This window comes from Ambystoma mexicanum, chromosome 2q, assembly GCF_040938575.1.
Source record: "Ambystoma mexicanum isolate Mex_15411 chromosome 2q, UKY_AmexF1_1, whole genome shotgun sequence".
Classification (NCBI taxonomy): domain Eukaryota; kingdom Metazoa; phylum Chordata; class Amphibia; order Caudata; family Ambystomatidae; genus Ambystoma; species Ambystoma mexicanum.
In genome coordinates, this window is record NC_090924.1 from 959,311,001 (window position 1) to 959,332,580 (window position 21,580).

At 44.7% G+C, this 21,580-nt stretch overlaps 1 protein-coding gene across 2 annotated transcripts in view; it reads left to right on the forward strand.

The window, feature by feature from the left end:
* LOC138569869 (ATP-binding cassette sub-family B member 5-like) overlaps positions 1-21,580 on the forward strand; it is a 1,230,756-nt gene that overhangs the window by 360,803 nt on the left and 848,373 nt on the right. For both annotated transcript variants that reach the window (XM_069648261.1, XM_069648260.1), the window contains one exon: positions 1,485-1,542. In XM_069648261.1, coding sequence (XP_069504362.1) covers positions 1,485-1,542 — 58 coding nt within the window. The remainder of the gene's footprint in view (positions 1-1,484; positions 1,543-21,580) is intronic.

Below are 21,580 nucleotides of genomic sequence, written 5' to 3' on the forward strand. Positions count from 1 at the left end.
ATTCGTTTTTTTCTATGGATTTTTGTCAGCAAAAAACAAACTTCAGTAAAATGATATTGAAGGAGGAGCCGCCCAAAACAGAAGGAAGATCTGTCCCCTAACCAATCCCAGGGAACATCGAGAGTGACCAGTGCTGTGGACCAGGACCAACCAATCTGCAATGGATCTCCTGTGCCAGTAGAGCAGACGCTGAACGGGAGTATCCTGTCATCCAGTTTTTTGCGAAGACCTCACAGCAGCCGGAGGGCCAGACCAGTCGAAGCTCCCTGTTCTACCGCACTGAACCGGCTGCTTCGTGTTCCCTGCATCCTAAATAATTGGGAAGCTGCTGGTGTCTGCATTCCTCCAACCAGCCAAACTATTGCACTGCATCTAAACCAGCTCCACACTGCATCGTGTCCTTGTGAAGCACAAAACCTGCTAGGCCCAAAGTGTCTGCTCAATGCCGGAACCCAAACTGATTCTCTTGGGTGTCACCTGCCGGCTCTAACCGGGGGATTGTATCCACAGCTCAGCCCAGCTAGCCCAAGAACCCCCGCATCATTGACTGCACATCGACGCACCCTTGATCACCACTTCAACGACCACTGCCAGTTGACTCAAACTGCTGCAGCGTCACTCGCTGACCTCTCCCAGTGGACAAAGCCTGAATTGGCCTGGCCAATTGTGAAGCATTCTTGGGACCTCCCTGACCTGCATCATTGAACCGCTGCCATTCGTTTGCACAGATCACCCTCATTCGACCCTGCCCGACGCTCGCTTGTTGCCAAGGCCTCCTAAATCATATGTGCCCGAACTTAACCTGATCAGCTCACATCATTGTTCGACCCCCACGTCTAATGCATCAGCTCACCAAGAACTGAATCCAGGTACTGTTGACACTGAACTGCCCCAAAGTCTTCTGGGACCCTAGAGACTCGGTAGGTCATGATCGCTCTTGTTTCCTGCAAGCTATCCTTTTATGGTAGAACCTTACCTACCACCACTGGAACTACAAGAGTGTTACTTTCTCCAGTCTGTCACATCACCTCTGTTGTGGAGTGAGTTTTTGTATAGTTATTTATTTTTTCGTCCTATCGGCAGATGGTGTGTTTTATTAAAGTGTTTATATTTTTAAAGAACTTTGATTGGAAATTCCCTTTATTTTGGGCTGTGATACATACTATGTTGTTTGGGTCACTACTGGTTCACCTTCACAACCCTCTTAAAAGTATAGCCTTTTTTCTCTTGACTGTCCCTGTTTTACCTTTATGATTGTGTTGTGTTTTCGTTTATAGAAATGTGAGGGCTGAGTGGGCCCTTTTAACCGTACTCATCCCTGTACTCCTGCAAGGCAGAATCCAATTCATCACAGGGGTCTTGATAAATCATGTGCTGTTTTAATGTTTGAATCCATTGTAAGTGGCAACCACATTTATTCATATTGATGTGAAATCATTTAATTTACAGTATGTTTTGTTCATGTTTAACTTTTCAACTTTTAGGCAGAAGAAAGAAAAAAAGAAAAAGGAGAAAACCCCTGCAGTCGGTCCTCTTAAAATTGTAAGTAATAAAAGATTGCGCATTAGTTTTGTAATTCTTTGATGAATTCTGATATTAACAAATGTTTCATAGATACATACTGCAAGTACAAGAGTCTTATGTCTTATCCAGGTCTCCGTAGCAAAAACGCACTATGACGTTGATGGGCTTTCGTAGATACCAAGGCATACATCAAGGGCATGTTGCCAGTCGGAGTGGGGATTCAAAGGAGAAACACACGGGCAAAAGACATTTGGTCCTTAAGGCACTTGCCATTCAAAGTAGTATCCTCGGGCATTAAAGTCCTAAACCCTCAGAGGAAGAGAAGCAAAGCCTGGAATGTATTGACAGAATAACCTGCAGATGTACAGAGCAGAAATATGCCAGTTGCCCTGCAAACTAGGAAAGCAGAAGGTGAGGATCAGTATATATTCATGAAGGGCATAATGCAAGTTAAAAAAACGGATGAATGTCTAGGCACGCACCTTATACACAGCAAGAGGCCTTCTTGCTGGTGCTCCCAAAGAACTAGCATCTTTCACATAAAATGACCACATGATGATGGGTAATTTCAACATGGTGATTGGCCCTCTGCAGGATAAGATTAAGTGGAGGAGTCGTGGTACGGCTTCACCTTCTAACAAACTGAATGGGCAAAAGGGGCACTTGGCATATCCGGAGAGAGCTTCATCCCCAGGATAGAGATTTTGTCACATGTACACCACATTTATTCTAGGATTGATAATATCTTCATCCTTCCTTCGTCATCCAGAAATGGTAGGTTTTATTGCAATATCTGATCATGTCGCAAGAACAATAGCAATATGGTGGAGATTGAAAATTAGCAGTTTTAGCAAATGGAGATCCCAAGATGCTTTACTGTATGACTCAGTTGACCAACTGCCACTTGAAGGCAGATCTCTGAATACCTTCAACGCTATGAAAGGTTGTGCCGAGAGGGAAGAATGGAATGGGATGCACTGTAGGCAGAGGTGAGGCATTAGCTCAGTTTATGAATTACCAACACAGATTGCTGCATGAATTCCCTGTAATGACACTGTGAGAATTGGAACCAGCACATAAGAATCTCTCTGACGAACGCATTGCTGCACGAGGTAAAATCAGACATGGCCAATTGAATACCTTGGAAAATGAAGAGGAAGGAAATTTGAGAGTTGCTGTTAAAGTTTTAAGAGAAATGAAACAAGTCCTCCAAGCTGTTAGCCAATTGACTGAATCAGGGCACATTAGAAATCATATCAAAGTCAAGAGATTGACATTTAGTGTGAAACAGGAAAGAGAAGAGGAAACAGGAACTCCCGCCTTTTTTTGAGCTGTCCCAGAGGGCTGCTAAAAGCAAGATGAGTACATTGGCGGCTGATGCTCCCCAGGATTAATGCAGCAGAGGATAGGCTGGAGGCTCCTATAAAAATGGATGGCGTGGTCCTAGTCTTCATGTTGTTTAAAAGGGCAGAGTCGTGCCCAATAGTCTAATGGGAGCATTGCCATCTGTAAGGCCCTTATGGCAAGGGTGGAATTTAACAGGGATAGCATGGGCCTATTACATTTCAAAGAATCACAAGACATGCCTTGTCCCTATTATTGCTCCTTTCATTTGCCTTTAGTGTTGAGCCACTAGCCCAATATGATGAGGAAAGCTCAGTGATCAAGGGCATTCCTTGTGGGAAAGGAGACCATAAAATAAACATTTCTGTAGATGATATGTCTTCACTGAATAGTCCAGTCACCCCACTCCTTTCTTTGTTATGGGAATTAGTAAGATTTCAGGTGGTAGCAGGATTTAAAGTATTTCTTAGGACATTTGGAATCCTTAATTTCAGTAAGGTTGAATATGACACATTTACCTCTATCTCCATGTTGAACAAGGCAAAGTGCACAATGAAAAGGCTCCATCTTTCTTTGAATAATGTGATGGATATTCAGTATGAATTGAATCTCTGCAGACTGTTAGATGACATCAAAGAGCCAAGTGGAAGGGGCTGTTCATTTCTTTATTGCAATGGTTCCAGAGGACCTTCGCACTCACTTGAATTAATGTGGGGTGGAAAGAGGCTTTTAACATTAAGGTTTACCAATGGAGGTTTTGACCTTTCCTAATGTCCACCAATCCTATGGGGTCGGCCAATTGAAGCTTGTATTGAATAACCATTGCAAGAATTTGACAGATTGTGGGTTCATATGGTTTCATTTGGTTCAGGCAGTAGCAAGATGTTTCCTCTGGGACCTATTGTATCTACTCACCTAAGGTGTATGTATAGACGTTGTATGCGTGACATGTGACCACATTATTTATGACCAGGAACAAAATGTGGCTAAATATTCCATGACGAACTTTCCCTACTCTATCATCCGCATTATTTTCAATGAGACATTTAATCATGCGCTTTGATTTCACAAGAACAAGAAAACATGAAGGATCAGAAGAGATTTGTTACTGTGATGTTGAACCCTTGAGAAACCATGAAGAGAAATATGTTTGTGGTACTGGGATGAAGAAAACCACTGGAGTAATAATGAGTACCAGAAAAACACAGAAAAATGACTTTCACGCTATGCTGGGGAAGTCCCAGCGCAGTGTCATAAATGTGGGAGGAGAGAGAGAAAAAGAGAGAGAAGCCCAGGAGTTCCAAAACAGCTGTTGGAGCAGAGATTAAGGAAACTGGGACAGATGGCTTCCAATGCTGGAAGGAAGCTGTGTGTGCAAATACTTGAGTTGCTCTCCAGGAGAGCTAGGCTGTTGGTAGCCAAATAGCTGCAACCGAGTCCCAGGAGGGACCTAGAGGAAGGTGATGGCCTGACCGTAGACACAGCCAGACTGCAGACCTTGATCCCTTGATAAAAAAAGGTAACGGGAGGGTGGGAGACGTGAGGCGAATAACGAATATAACGATTGAAATATTCATACTCGTCCCAGTGTGGCACAAGTTGTTGAGAAGAGTAAGAATCTTCACTTGGTAACTCATACTCATCCTAGTGGGTCACAAGCTGATAAGAAACATGAGAATCATCTCTGGGTAACACATACCCGTGCCACTGAGACACAAGTTTATCAGAAGGGTGAGAATCATTACTGGCCTACTCATTCGTCCCTGTAACTCTCAAGCTTGGAAGAAGAATGACAATCACAAACAACTGTTGACAAGGTCTAAGAAGAGTGAAACTTCGAATTGGAACACTATTCTTGGTACTAATCAGGATAAAGATTGGACATTGAAACAAGAGAGACTTTCAAGTGTCTGTAACAAGCAAAGAGTAAAAGAACCCCAAATAAGAAGTGAAGTAACTTTTTTGATCGGATTTATCCATTAACATACATCATTAAACACATTGTAGGAACAAAAATGTATACAAAATAAACACAATGTTTAAAAGAGAATTCTCCCCACTTCAGTTTCAATCTAAAACTTTCTTTGAACGTTTTATCAGGGTCTTGCTCAAGTAGGTACCCAAGTTAAAAATAAAGTCAAGGTCCGGACAGTTACAGTTTCCAAGAAGAAGGGCCATAACAAATATTTTTGCAAATCTAGGTACCACCTACATATAAGCAAAAAATGCTTAAGACCCTCCCTTACTTTTAACCCACACATACAATTTTCCGATGGCACTCCCAGTCCCCGATTGGTGCAGGCTTTTAGTGGTAACATGTTTAAATGCACTAATAAAATAGAACGCCTGCAGTTGGGCGAGGGTATACTACACACACTGTACCCCTGCTCGGCATTAAATCTCATAGCCGAAAACAGATTCAGAGAGCCTAAGGCCTGAACTGAATTCCACTCCTGAATCGGGTCCCTACTAAGTACTGACCCTTGCTTTAGCTCCGTCAGGCTCAGGTCTCTTGCTGTGGTCACGTACTCGATGCCTGCTGTCAACAGTGTGTTAAAACTTTCCCAAAACCTCTTAAACTTTAAACAGAAACCCAAGCCTGCCATTTCCGATAACAGTAACTGAATATTGTCATTTTTCTGGGGTACCTGCACAACCTTTGAAAAGAAGGCGCCTTGTCTCAATTTAGCTTGTGCGGCTATCCTTGTAAGCCCCAGCTTCAAACGCAGGGCACAATTTGGAGTTCCCATTGGGAGACCCACCATTCTTTTCATAATTTTATTTTGGGCAACCTCCAACTTCTCACAGTTAGAACTCCCCCAGATGTCACTGCCATACAGTAGCATATTCCCCACCTCACACTTATAGACCTGAATCGCCTTACCCAGCAATGCGCTCACCAAATTTGTGGTAGAATCTAATTAACCCATTTAACCTGGACCTGGCCTTTAGCCATACCGAGTCCAAATGCTTTCCCCATTTCCCATTTGTGTCAAAGGTCAGCCCCAGATAACAAAATGAATGCACAACTTTGATTTTCTCACCATTGAGATACCATGAATAGTCAACTTTTTTCCTGCTATTACTAATAACTACAATCTTTGTTTTATCCTTATTCAACGATAACTTATTAGCCTTAAAATACTCAGCGGCATAGTCAAGACCAGCTTGTAGCCCCATGGGGGTCAGGTCGATCAGAGCTGTGTTATCAGCTTATAACAGTGCATTGAAAGAGCTGCCCCCCAAACGGTGCAGTTTGGTCCTAGATCTGGCTTCTGCAGCGTTGAAGTCGGCTAAAAATAGGAAGAACAACAACGGTGCCAGGAAGCAACCCTGTTTAACTCCTTGATTTGTAGAGAATTCCTTTGTTAGCCAACCTTGGTTACTTACTCTTACAGCAGCTGTGGTATCTTGGTAGCTGCATAAAATCAACTGCAACAGATTTAGAGGTATATTTATGTCCCTAGTTTCTGCCATAAAACGCCCCATAAAAATATAGCTTTCTTCCAAGAACAATTTTATCAAACGCCTTCTCAGGGTCCAAATAAACACTTTAGAGCCTATCCCCTCTTATCGAACAATACTTCTCAAATAGGATATGTAAAACCAGGCAGTGGTCCATAGTTGAAAACACACTACGGAACTCTGCTTGGGAGGTAGGTTGCACTGCATGGCGCTCTGGCGACTCTTCAACTCTGCTCTTTATACATTTGTTAAAGATCTTACTGGGAATATCCAGGAGTGGGATTTGGCGGTAACAATGGGGATCATAAGATTTGCCCTTCTTAAAAGTGGGGATTATTATAGCTTTCTTCCAAGAACTGGGGACCATGTTAGAGTTCGCTATAGCGTTAAAACGTTTTCCTAAAATAGTGGCCCACCAAACAGTACACCACTTCAAGAGATCTGACTGAAGAGCATCAGAGCCTGCCACTTTCCCCAGTCTAAGATCGGCAATGCACTCCAGGATCTCCCCCTGTGTGAACACTATAGGCTCCCGCACTTCGCCCTGATCGTATTGTGGGAGAACACCCTCCCCTCCCGCTTCCCGTAGGATGTTAGTGTAGTGGGACACCCACTTATCACCCGAGATGTAGCAGGGATCAGCCTTATTTGGAGTGTCATACTCTCTGCTAACTAATCTCTAAAAGCTTATAGTTATTATTTAAAACGGCATGCTCTAACCTTTCCCACTGTTTCACTGTGTGTTCCGTCCTCTTAGTTTTCAGCAGCTTTCTATAGTCAGATTTAAGAGCATATAATTGACCGAAATTCATGTCTCCACATTTCGTTGCCCCAATAATCTTCTATTTCAGGGCCCTGCAATCTTAATCGAACCAAACCGCACCCCCACAGTGTGACAGTTTAGACTGATTCCCACTCAGGAGCAGTTTCCTACATTCATCAACTAATAGCTCTAGTAATTCTTTGTAGCTGTTAATACATGCTATGCCATCCGATCGGGTGTCATAGAACTCTAGCCCCTTGTCTACAACCATAGGTACCCTCAGAGTAATCACCCAGTGGTCCTGCCTTATACGTGGTAGGCGCTGGCATACCCTCCTAGCTTTTTCCTCCTCTGAAAAAGGGCCTGTCCAAAAAACTCCATATCCATAACAAAAGGGAAATGGTCACATAAGAAAAGTAAAGCAAACTCATAGTATCATAATAGATCCCTACAGGAGTGATGAGGAAGAGTGGAAAAGTCCACTAAGTGAACTTTACGACTTGATAAAAGTGATAACCAAGAACTATTTGAAGAAACTTTACTACTTGCAATTGCTCATAAAGCAACCCACAAGAGTAGTGGTAGAACCAGATTAGATTAGCTTTTGGAGAGTGGATAGACTTTTTTTTTGGTAAACATAAGTTCCAAAATGGAAGTTCCAGGTCTGTCTACTTCTTCTGATACACCAAACCGGCCTTCTGCATTTTTCCATAGCTTATCAGCTACTTCCATTTTCTGTCGCCCATCAAAGAGATCCTCTATCTGTAGTTGCAGTCTGATTTAGGTCCCACTGGTACAGTTAGAGTAGTGGGTGGTGACCTGAAAGGAAGACAGGGGAAGAGTGAATAGAACAGTAGCCAATGTAGCATTCAACACTCCATATCTATAGCCAGATTTATTCAATTTCAACACTGTTATGCCAAAGCTTCTGAATACCTGTGTGTACTGCATAAATTCCTCAATATTTCTGGGGACTATAAGTACTGTATCATATTACAAGTTCTGTTATCTAAACCACCTTATAATTGGTATTGCTCATTCGTAGAATTCGAGCAAACCTTTACCACTCGTGTATCGTTTCAAAGGTTTAATATCGTCAGTATGTAACATTTTAAGTGAATGGGCCGCCCCTATTCCTCCCTAATAGAGTCCTAAGGTCTTCTACCTCACAATAACCAGGCACCGCTAACAGGTGAATTGCTCGGGGTAGGTTCACCGTGTTTGGAACAAAGCTGACACTCCCACCAACTTCTTGTCATACTGTCACCACCGTAGTACCAGGCCAATGCGACCAATAGATAAACTTGGTGATCTTTTTTTTTAGAACAGAATAACAGTAATGAATCAAATCTGATATGTGGAAAGGCACTGGGTGTATAACATTCATATCAGCTGTAATTGCAAGTACATTAGTTGTAGATCGAGTTCTATCTCTAGATTGGGGTTGGGGGTGTTACACTGGGAACTTCAGTCTCTGCATTCAGAGCTTGGATTTATCTTCATCACTTATCCAATTTGGAAGAGCTTTGCACAGATAAGGAACTACTCCAGCCAGGCATTCGGTAAACAGCAGAATAAATCCTAACAATAAATCCTCCCCACATGCCCAGGCCCCATTTAGGTCCCACGTCTCCCCCTGCCAGTGTATAATAAAACGCTTCTTGTACCACGGCCATGCACTGATGCCCAAAGAGGTTACAATGTTAGTCAAATTACGCATCTCTAGTACTGTCTGTACTATTTTATCAGGCACAGCAAAAGCAGAGTATTACAGGTCAGTGTAAGCAAACAAATCACAGTAAACATATGCCTTATACTGCAGGGGCTACCCATGTGCAGCCTTCTACCTAGGGGCCAGGGCTGCAGGGAATGACCTGGCATGGTTGGTTCTTGTGGCAGGACTGCTTGGACCTGATCATGAATGAGACTGGCAGAAGAGATTATGGACTTCACATACTCAAGTAATCGGTCATGAGACAGCTGCATATTATCAGCCGCAGTATTCACCGGAGGAAATGCTAGTAATCGCATACGTCGCCCATCGCAGTCTTTATATGGACCTAACCCCAGTTTCTTACTTGGAGTGATTCTCATACTAAATAGAACCACTGGGAGAGATTCTGCCCGCTCCAATCTCACCTACTGAAATACATGCTGGCTTATTTTTCAAAGCCCCATTCTGTCTCTCCATCACCCCTCCCGACTGAGATTGTGTGGCAGTGCAGCTTATGTTGTATCTTTAGTGTAGACAATAATGTGTTGATAACAAACTCTTGTATCAAAACTTTCACTCCTTTATTGCATCTGCCTTTCTACAATGGTAGGCTTCTACTCAGCTAGAAAACACCTCTACAATAACAAGGAGATACTGCCACTGTTTGACCGCGGTAGCTGCAGAAAATCAATCTATAGCCCCACAAATGGCCCGTACGGGGGCAGGTGTTCCCCCTGCCTAACTGGACCAGCGTTCCCAACATTATTCTGTAAGCAAATTGAACATCTCTGGGAATATTCTTGGGCCTTGTTTGAGAAATTGGGCTCAAACCACGAGCGGATCAACATTGTCATCCCACCACAACCTATGTGGGTTTGACCATGGTGCATTCTAACAAGGTAGAGTGCCAATGTTTTGGGAGCCCCTAGCTGACCCTGCCAATCTCTCCACATAGTGTCCTCATGCAATCAGCAGCCCTTCTTAATCCAGTTGTCCTTTTCACTCAGTGGAGTATTTTCCTGTATGAAGACCAGTTTTTATATTGTCCTGGTTCGGGATCATTTTTAACAGGCAAGTCATAAGTATCTGCTTCCTCCAAGGTTGCTGCCAATTTTGCAGTTTCACTCAAAGTCATTGCTGCAACTAATTGGGTCATCCCAGGACTGATGAGCAGTACTTTTAATGATTGCGATCTATTAGGTGAGCATTATATCCAATGGAGACTTTACTTATTTACTTTTTTTATGGGTGTTGAAGTTGAGGTCATGAAGCCTCTCGGGTTCACCTGTATGTATATATCCTACTTTGCGATCATTGGTGGACCACAAAGAACTAGGTATGGAGTCGATCACTTTTAAGTGGCGGGACCACTGTTCTTTCTCCCACTGTACCCCCTGCTCTTCTATAAGGGTTCCCATGCCTGCCTTTGTGTTGTCTTACGGCACACATAAGAACATTCTATCAGGAGTACAGTATATAATTCCCCGCAATTTGCATAGCAAATCTCTCACCAGTGGATTCACAATTGTTGTTGGGCTCAAAAGGAATGCATGCTGGTCGGTATCGGCCCTAAGGTAACAGTAAGAGGGTCGGTGGCTGAATGGTCGATTGGGGTGTTAGAACTGCCTACTGTCCTGACTGTTTCAGTGAATAAGTGGATCTGGGGAAAAACATCAATTTCCAGTGCAGATCTCATTGCTCTGGTGTCCACAAGGCAAGCTACCAGTTCCCTTCCATATGACATTGAACAAACAGATCTACTGGAATCAAAGGAGTTTCCAGAGTCCCTTGCCCTTCTAGTTGTCAGACACCTTAGCCTCCTTTCGGGTCACTGTGATCCCTGCGAGAAAAAGGGCTCACATTCGGATACAGGAATTGCAGCAGAGCCCGTTGTGGGACTTCCAGCATTTGCATTGATCCTCTCTGCTGTGGCATTAGGGCATTCACAGGCCCCATGTGCCAGCTGATATAGCCTCTGCGGTTGGTATAGCAGACCCAGCTTCAGGAATTTTCATCAGCCAATTTGTGATCATGGGGGCCCAATTTCCATTGAGTGTGGGTGTATGAGTACCCTAAACAACATGCTGGCATTAATTCATATTTCCCAGATCCGCGATCCAGCAACGAAAGTCTTCCCAGATTAAGAAAAATACATTTACACTGCTCTATAAAAAACAGTACAGACAAAAAGAGAAAAAAGGAACATAGTATTGCAACATCAATCTACCTATCTTCCCTTGCCATCTGCTCACCCCTGTTTATTATATCCACTTATCCTTTGCCTTTCACCCCCCAGTTGCCTTCCATAAGCTCCCTCTGCCTACCATTCTCCTTTACCGCCACTGCTACCTACACCCAGCCCGCACCATGTCTTTCTTGGACTGGCTGGGGATAATTGAGGGTGCTGCTTCCTCCTCATCTGCGAGGGCTGAGCAGCGGGGCCCTCAGCTTTTGATCCATGTCAGATGGTGTGCGCTCAACAATGGGGCCCTAAACACTGTGGCTACTCCCAGCAGGCCCAGGAAGAGGCCGCTTGTGGTCCTGCCATCTTGTTGTGAAAGACAGCCCCTTTCAAGAATACTGAAGCAAGGAAAAGGACATTTTGTTTATTACAAAATGACATTTTGAAGCACATCATTTTATTTTTTTGTTACATTTTTACAGACCATTTCATTTGAGTTGAGTGCATGAGGAAGTACTAACATGCAGTTTGGGGGAGGGGGCGGTATCAGGAGGCAGACAGTGCAGGTTGAGGGGGTTCTGGCTTGCTGGTATCGCTCCCGGTGGTGTTAGGCAAGGAGAAGGGCTTTTGCTCCCCTGCCATGCACCTGTACATCATTGTCAGGTACATACTGTTTACATACTGGTTATAATATGCAATTTCCAATGATGGCTTTTTGTTTGATGTGTTTACTTTGATTTGCTATTGAATTTGAGTGAGTGGGGGATAGCTCAGGGGCAACACATCTATCTTGGAAGCAAGACAACGCAGTGCAAAACAGGTTTGAATCCTGATCCCATGCTTATAAACCAATCTCTGGTATTAAGCGCGTTATAAAAGAACAATTATAATTATAATTTCACAATTTCGTTCATTAACAGGGTCCTGATATTTTCTAAGAAATATGTGTGTGTGTTTTCTTGGCAGGTCTTGACACATGCACTGGCTATCTATTAAAAAATGACTGAGGCGTTTCTTTAAATAGCTTATTCTGTCAACTGAATCACTTCTGGGGGCACCTAATTCTGGCAGGTATGGGACAGTGTGATTACATGATTTGCCTAGAATCACACAATTTGGTTAAGTGGTAAAGGCAGAATTTGAGCCCAGCCTGAAAAGTAAATACTTAAACACGCATATTCCAATCTCAAGTTGGTACAAATATGTGTTGAAGTTTGGCTTTGAATACCTAAAATAATACTCAATTGTATACAATTACTTTAAAAAGTCACATGATAAAACCAACCTGACAATGTATGGCTGACTGTAGAAACGTGTTGATGAACAAGAGTAAGGGAGTAAGTTTGTTTTGAATCCAAAATTGCACAGAGAGGACCAACCCTGTTTGCAGTTTTTTTTAAAAAGGACCCCTCAATGCAATTTTTATATTTTCCGCCAAGTACTGGTAAAGAATAAAACACTGGTAAATAACGGATTCAGCAGGGGGACCTGTAAGAGCAGGCAAACTTGTTAAGTCCAATCTGTTCTCCAACTTCTCCTGCCAAATCGTACAAAATCTTGCAGCACAAAAAAAGGAGTGATAAATGCTTTTAGCGTCATTTTTTCCACCCCACTTCACTTGGAAAATGACCCCCTATGATTGTAGCTTTATTTTCTTCATCTTGAATGGAAGCCTAAGAGCTCCAGCATAGAAAGTAGTGAGAATTTACAAAAAAACTCATATGACACAAAGTGAAATTAAATGCATGACAATGTCATTGTTTCGCACAGCTAGTTCTGCATCCCCTTAATTTCGAATCACCCAACAATCAACCCTTATAAAATTTCATGGAAAAAGTGCCACAGCAATGTTCACTGCCAGTTACCTTTTTGTAGCTCTAATAACTTCTTTTTGTGAATTATCTGCCTCTGAGACACATTACAAAGATAAGACCTCACTGGGAGGCCCTGTGCAGCTCTAACTATGTTTGAGGGGATAGAGGCAGAGCAAAGGGGAGGGGGCATGGGCATTTGTCCCTTGTCCAAATGTTGCATCCACCTCTGATTGCACTCTTTAGGAAATATGTAAATTCAGTTTTTTTGTTTTAAATGATGTACACCTCTTATATTTGCCTGCAACATCAGAGAAAACACTCTTCTCTTGTGTTATTTCCCAGGTGTTTATGATTAATCCTCTGAGGGGCTAATGTTTATTGGTGCGGGGGGGGGGGCAATCCACCCATCCCGCTCCCGTGCCCATCACTGGTGGTGTCCCACAGCAAACAATTTTCATTTCCGGCACTGCCTAAACACCCAGAACTGAGGATTTACATCATACTTGCCAAACAAGACCCACAATACACATGATGCATTCTGTTTGCATGCAAACTCTGTTAAGTTACTCAAACACTATGAGGTTATCAATTCAGTACTTGGTTTGAATCATGAAATGTTCTGTCAGTTCAGGCTAGGCTTCCACACAGACAAAGATACATTCTATTTAGGTCGGAACCCTACTGACAAGTATGCATGAGAAGAACATCTGAAACTGGTCCATACCTGCCATCCTAGCCTTGTCATTTTCAGGTAGGGCCATATTGGACCAACTGAGTGAGGTGCACCTTTATTCCCTAGGCATAGCAAACAAAGCACCCACATCTGGGTATATAAATTTTCACTTAGGGAGACAAACTGAAACCAACATGCAGTGACAAAGCCAACAACTTGGGCTTTTGATTAGGCATGGATAGGCATTTGCCAGGCACTGCTATAAGGGTTCCACCTGGCCATAAAATATGGAACAGATAGGAAATGATGTGAGTACCTGGGCATATGATGTAATTGCCTGCCAAATGTCTGTCTAATATCAATACAGAAGCCAAAACTGCTGGCTTTGCAATTGCTTGTTTTAGGCAGGACTCAATTGCAAGGAACAAAGGCATTGACACAGATATTGCTTATAAAATAAACTGGCTGAAGAGACACATTAAGAGATTTTTATCACACTAGGAGATCATTTACAGAGGAAATTAAGTAATTAAACACAAGAATGCTTTAATATATAACACTGGCAGGTTGAATACAGCGCAAAGGTTGGTGTGATAGTTTGATAGAGCTTGCTCAAAGAGTTCCCAAAGGGTACGTTTTGGCGGTGAGGGGCAAGTAGTTGGTAGTAATGCTATAAGCATTCACAGCCATAGTCACTGGGCGGGTAAAGGACCAAAGACGCCCATAGGATGTCTGTTTCTCCTAACATCCGGTCTCCATCCTATCTGTGCTCCACTGCCAGAGTTCTGGCTTACACCTAGTAGGCAAAACTAAAACAAGGTGGATGTAAGTCTCTGAATCAATCATAACCACCTGCATTTCTCTGGTCAACCTTCCATACCATTGTCTGCAAATCAGCTTTCGTCCTGCCACTAATGTGAGCAGCCGTGCCCAAACTGCTAGACTGCTAGACCACAAGCTTAAAAATGCCGGTGGTTGCTTGTGTGCCAGTGCAGAAGGTACGTGGCCTAGTCATTGAGACTGAACTGCAGCTTTTGGTGGCAGAACCAAGAATCATTTGCTAATTTCTTGTCCCCTTCTGTAATGGCACAGACATACTAAAGATTTATAGCATGGAATGTTGCGCAGAGTAATGATAGTGATAATGTTTAATTGAAAGCATTGCATCTGTCACTTTTTGACTATACTACTCCCCTCTCCAGACTTACATTTGTGTTACTACCAACCTTATTGTGTCACTTATACGTAAGTTGTTAATGCAGCAGAATATATATTTTCAATATAATTTGTAACACCCCCAGTCGATTGATGCACCTTCTGCAGGAATCTGTGTGCAAACAACATTATGTGTCATTTATTGTTTGACATTGTTAAGCATGTTATTAAGCATGATGTTAAAAACTGCTATATTCCCACAAAAAATAAACCTACTTTAAATTACAGAAACCAACTTTGCGATTTTAGGTTTGAGAAAATAGTTGTATGCAGCTTGCTTGAGTAAGTGCACTACCTCACTTAGAGGTGTGAATGGCCCTTCATCTCCCTGGTCATTTGTGCTTTCATGGCTATGGGGCACAGATCATTGTCCAGGGCAAGCAAAGAAATCCTGGCCTGGCCTCCTGCAGTGCACCCTCTCAGAATGCTAATCTCTCTGATGTTGCTTCTCGACATTTAGAGCAAAATGCCCCACCCCAGCCCCCTACCCCAACGCTCCCACTCCCTCAGGTCCCACCTTCAAGGCCACCTTTCTAGGGAGGCCAGGGGCAGGCCTCTTGTCCCCACTGCTGCAGCTGGACCTGCTGTATAGGCATTTGTTTTTCCAATGGCCTTTTTGTCTGCAATAATTACATATCAAGAAGTTGGGCACCACTGCCCTTGGGGCTTGTACAGTCCCCCCCCCCGACTCCCTAGGTGATACTGTTGTTTAGAAAATAAGTGTGAATACATTCTAAGGGAAAGGGGAAAGCATGCGTGTCCCCCTTTTCTGGGGGAATACTTCTGAAACAAGCATTGGCCAATAGGTCTGGTTTGGTAAATGTATATTTACCATTTACCTTTAAAAAACCAGACCTATTGGCTTTGTCAATGTTGTTCCTTTTACAGATGTTTAGCCGTCTCACACCTCACCCATCCATTCCTGCTAACGAGGGCATATTTTCAGTGCATAGAAGAGCCCACAAGGGATACTAACTGAATATCACCAGGCAACAAATAGGACCTCTACAGGGTAGATCCCCAGACACACACCTTGTCTCTAAGACAACTTTAATCACCAAGGGCGACTACCGTACATCTGCCTGCAGCAATATTCCAGGCAGAGGTCCTCGCGCACCAAAGCAGTTGCAAATGCAGAACAGATTTTTGAAACATTTTAAATACTTTGGGTGCACCATTTTCCAGGAATTCTATACTATTAGGAAAGCGCAATACAAACTCGTTTAAAACGCTGCTTTAAATGTGGCCTCATTATTTTCCCAATGTTTTATTTATTCATATTGTAAGCATGGATACATAGAAAAACCCCAGTACAGAATTGTAGTTGGTATATGTGATTCCACTTGCGGCAGAAAAATAAGAAAGAAAAAAATAAATAACAAATATACACATGCGGTACTGCCCCTATTAATATCCCATTCTGCAAGATGGGCATCTCTAACATCATGAATACTGCCATCCTCACTGTTATATCATTACATAGAAATGCATATGCAGTAATATTTGCATTAACTGGTCTGTGATTTATTAACCTCAGCCCTTAGATTGGGCGATAACCGGACAGCATCTAAATATGCATCCAGGTGGGGGATGGGTATAGTATATAATGCATGTAGGAGGGCTGCAGAGCTCTCCCCGCGCACATATATGGGGTGAAAAGAGGGCTGATATAAAAAAAGTCAACATTTTCAGTGGTCACGGTTAATTGGGCGCAGCATTCACATAGATCCGTAGATCCAGTAGAGTAAATAGTGCCGTCCCCGCCATACTTCGCCTTGCATACTGCTGAACCATGCCTCCAGTACCAAAGGCGCGGACTGCTTCAATGTAACTCAATGTTGACGTTTTGCCAACGTGAGTCCCGCTAGAATACATTTGGTTTTCAGTTTACACTTCTATTTATTAGGCATTAGAGCAAATACAGGAGATAATGGGCATACTTGAGAGCCCGGGCCCAAATGTCTCCCTGATGTCTCATAACTTTCCAAAATGTTTGAACTTGTATCCACCACATGTGACAAAGAAGACTTGACATAACTAAGTGCAAGAAGTGCGAGCAGCCTTGCAGTCTAGGCTGAACGTTTTCCAAACCTTATTGCTGTTTTGCACAGACTGTCTTCGTTTCACTCAGTTGTAGGACATAAAAGCTCAGGCGCTGCACGAATGTGTGCACGCGAAAAGTGCGAGCGAGAAGTGTGAGCCGTCTGTGCTCTGGGGTTTGTGGTAAGGAGCATTTCTACCTAATTTCAACTGTTTATTTCAGTGTCAATAATGTCTTGGTCTATTTATTGGGCAATCGTTTTAACGAATATGGCCGCTACTAAATCTGCATACAATCTATGCAGTGTTAAAACCAACAGTTTGGCTTACGTCAGGATGGTCTCTAAAGATATAAAATAACTGCTTATTATGTGTAGTATGTAGCTAAGCACCTCTTGAGTGGAAGGATTCTATGGTACAGTGTGGAACCTGAAGGGCTGTGTGTTCCAGGGATGACTGTTGGGACACACAGGATGGGAGCCCTTACTAGAAGGATGCCTCTGTACTGCTCTCCTGCACAATCTTTCTGACTTGCCCTGTAACTGACTCTCTGAACAATAAAGCTGTTTTAACCTGCACCTACCTGGCTCCAGTGTCTTCCCTGACTTACTACCTGATGCCTGGATACTACATGTCATGGCAACGAGTTTTAAACGATCCCCAGCCGTGATGACAAGTATGCGGTCCCATGATGGAGCACCTGGAGCGGGCCGTGATGAGATGTCCCTGCTGGTGTTGCCCCACGAGACAGAGGGGCTCTGCAGCTCCACTGAAGAAGATGACCCTGTAGCTGGTGTGCATGCTGAAGTGGGAGCCCCAGAGCAAGTGGACATTTAACCATGAGGACGTGGACAGAAATACACGGGCAGAAAAATCAGCAAGAAAGCTTATATGATTGGTTGTGGCAGGCCCAGATCCAAGGGTGGCAGCCTTGGATGGAAAGTGCTTGCATCCTGTGGTTGAAGAGAGTGCGGCTTTGGTGGTGAGAGGTGTGTAAAGTCCAAGCCCTCTACGGGATCTCTGTTGTGTGTGTGCCTTTAATGTAATCTTCATTTGGTGAGCATATGTTCTTCTGTCTAGCTATATATTATGGTTCATTGGTAAAATGTGGAGATGTGTAGTATGTTGCTAAGTGCATCTCTTGAGTGGAAGGAATCTAATGTACAATGTGGAACCTGAAGGGCTGTGTGTTCCAAGGATGACTGTTGGGACACATAGGATGGAGCCCTTACTAGAAGGATGTCTCTGTACTGCTCTCTTGTACAAGCTTTCTGACGTGCTAGGTAACTGACTCTGAACAATAAAGCAGTCTAAACCTGCACCTAGTGTTTTCCTAACTTACTACCTGATGCGTAGATACTACATTAATTATCTAAATCCACTGTGGAAGTGAGTGTGCAAATGATACCGCAGGTAATCCAAACACCTTTGGTATCTCCTATTGAGATCCTGAACAACAACTCCTTGTTGTAATTATGTTATAGATACAACGTGATATTAAAACCAAGCACATTACTTCCACGGCCCTCTTCCTCATCCCGGTACTTACCTTTGAGGCATGACCTCCCACCAGGAACTCTATCCCAAGCCTTTTCATTTAGGCTCTGCCTCTCCCTGGGAGGTATAACTGCCCAACTTACATGCCAACATCCGTTTTATTTCTTGTTCCTCTTCTACGGCTTCTATCCTGTATGGAGTGTTGTGACTGGACCTGTGATCACACAGGCAAGTCCAGATCAGTGATGGGGGCACCCAACAGACACCAGGAGTGCCGTGGCCACACAGCACCAAATGTTACAGGATCACCCTGATAGCTGTGATCACACAGTAAGATACAGCTGCCGGGGGCTCCCGGGCTAGCAGCTGCACTGATACAGTGGGACAGTGTCCTGGGGGTTCCCAGGTTACACATGCTGATCTGGGGCACCCAGATCCGCAGGGTGGCAGGACGGTGGTCACACAGATTCAGCCTACAGGCCCAATGAAATGAGACACAGAGACAGAAGTGCCATGACATGGAGTCTGCTGCCCTTATGAGACACGTGCTAGCTGAAGCTCCTTTTATTAGCAGTCATTCATGACATCGTTATGACATAGCCTTAAAAGGGCAACACCACACTCCTCCTTTTCCATAACAAACAAAGACAGTGGGCCTCATTACGAGCCTGGAGGTAATGAAAAAAGGAAGGCGGAATGGTATTACCGGCATCGATTACCGGTACGGGCCATTACGAGCTGACAACCCGGTAATACAACCACCGCCTGTACCGTGCCCCTTCTTACCGGCATGCGCACGTGCACGCGCCCCTTCGTGGCGGAAATACCGGGATGCCGCTAACAGGAGGACATCACAAGTCACACGGGCATGCACTTACGGCACTTACGGAAGGCGGTAAATAGGGTCTGCACAATGGCGGTATTACAGGCAACGCAGACCACCCGTAAATAGCAACCTGCATTGTAGCCAACTGCCACAGGTGCACACAACCACCACAGGTGGAGGCAATGGAGCCTGTCCCAGTACAAAAGGAGCACACCCACAACCCTTCCTACACCAAAATGATCCCACTTGCTGTTGCAATCCTGGGGCTGGAGGACATGCCTGTACTGCTACACCAGCAACAACAACTACAACAACAGGCAGCACAGAGGAGACGCAGGAGGAGAAGGAGGGTGAGACAGGCCCAGCACCAGTGCAGCCAGTGGTACCACGTAGGCAGCCACCAATCCCTTGCATCAGAGCCAGTCCATTCAACCTAACCCCTGTGCAGATCCACACCCTGTACCGGTTGGACCGGGACACCATCACCACCATAGTGGACATGATACACAACGACATCGTCAGCCTGATAGAAATCCGCACTGCTAACTCTACTGAAGGTAGTGTCTGTGCTCCACCTCCTGGCCACAGGCACCTACCAGCACACAGTGGGGAAGCTGCATGGCATATCACAACCTCTTTTCACGCATGCTGACCCAATTGCTGGATGCCCTCCTGAAGCACGCAAGCATCCACATATCGCTACCACGGACTGGCCAGGAGCTTGCTGACACTAAAGTTGGCTTCCACGCACTGACAGGCATTGCCCAATTGCGTCGATGCCCTCGACTGCACCCATGTAGAATTGGTGGTCCCTCATGCCATAGAGGCGGGGTACCGCAATCGTAAGCAATACCACTCCATCAATGTGCAGATGGTATGTGACTCCAGCAAGATCATCACACATTGTTGTGCCCGATATCCTGGATGCACACATGATGCCATGGTGCTTCGTAACTCCTCGCTACCCCGCTACATGGAGCGACATGCTGGACGACGTGCCTGGCTGCTTGGTAAATTGCCTGACAGGCCCATGGCATTGCAGTGCGGGGGTTAGATTGGGGGGGTGCATACTCCCCCTGGGTGAGATTGGGGGGTGCATACTCCACCTGGGTGTGATTGGGGGGGGATGCATACTCCACCTGGGTGAGATTGGGGGGGATGCATACTCCACCTGGGTGAGATTGGGAGGGATGCATACTCCACCTGGGTGAGATTGGGTGGTGAGTGGACAATGCACATACAGCTAAATACTGTTGCCCTGAACATCCCAACCTGAACATGACACATCAATGCCATACATAAGACCAATGCTGCACTGCAATGACAATATGCCAGACGTACAAGCAGGCCACCATGGGAATGTCAATCGATGGATTACAAAACATGATTACACCTGTGGCAATGCCGCTAGTGGCAATATATACAGAGTAATATACATTACCAATATGGGTGGAATAACATTGTTCTGCATCCACAGTACATGTGCATCGGCATGCAAGTGAACACCCTGCATCATCTGGAGAACGCAATCCACACCAGCAGATCATAGTACAGCACACATAATGTCAAATGAACCTGTGTGCATACATCCAGGGACATTTGCATGTCAACACCAAATAGCAGCAGCCATGGCAGTGATTCCTAAAGGTGTCAGGTCAGATATTGACTCACACATACCTCATTGTGCTCCCATGCAGGTGATGATGGCTATCCCTTGAAGCCGTGGCTACGTACCCCTGTACTGAACCCTCAAAACAGGCACGAAGAGGAGTGCAATCGGGTTCATACCCGTACCTGTGTTGTGATTGAGCAGACCTTTGGCATGTTGAAGGCACAGTTCCGCTGCCTCAGCAGGTCTGGTGGAGCACTCCTTTACGGGCCTGAGAAGGTGGGAAAGATCACCATGGTCTGTGCCATGCTGCACAACATGTTAATCCGGCGAAACGTGCCACTGCCATCTGACATTGACCTGCATGCACCGGGTGAGGATGATGATGATGATGGAGGAGAAGCAGCACCCCTGCCAGTTCGCGATGCACAAGATGGCCGTGCTGTGCCCCAATCACTGATTGACGATTTCTTCTGAACCACAGGGATGTCGATGGTTCTCTGTTAGTACTACAGTGGGCACTGGGATCGTGTGCATATGGACACAGGGTGTGTGGGGATTTGGGCACTGTGCGCTGTCATGAATTGAATAAACACACACGAAATGAACAATGTCCAATCATGATATGATTTTGAACACAACGGGTGTATTGGATAGTTAACATTATTGTGCTTGAACCCTCCACCTCACACACACCCTCCCCCTCCCCACAACACTCCCTGCCTCCTCCCCACAACACCCCCAACACCACCTCCCCCTTCCCCACAACACCCCCAACACCCTCAACACCACCTCCCCCCTCACCCATTGTCATCCCACACATGATGTGCCAATCATGATTTTCCCCGGGTGGCAGTTAGCACATGCAGGGTGGACCTGCTAGTTGCGGCCTCTTTGGGTCTGGGGGCAGCATG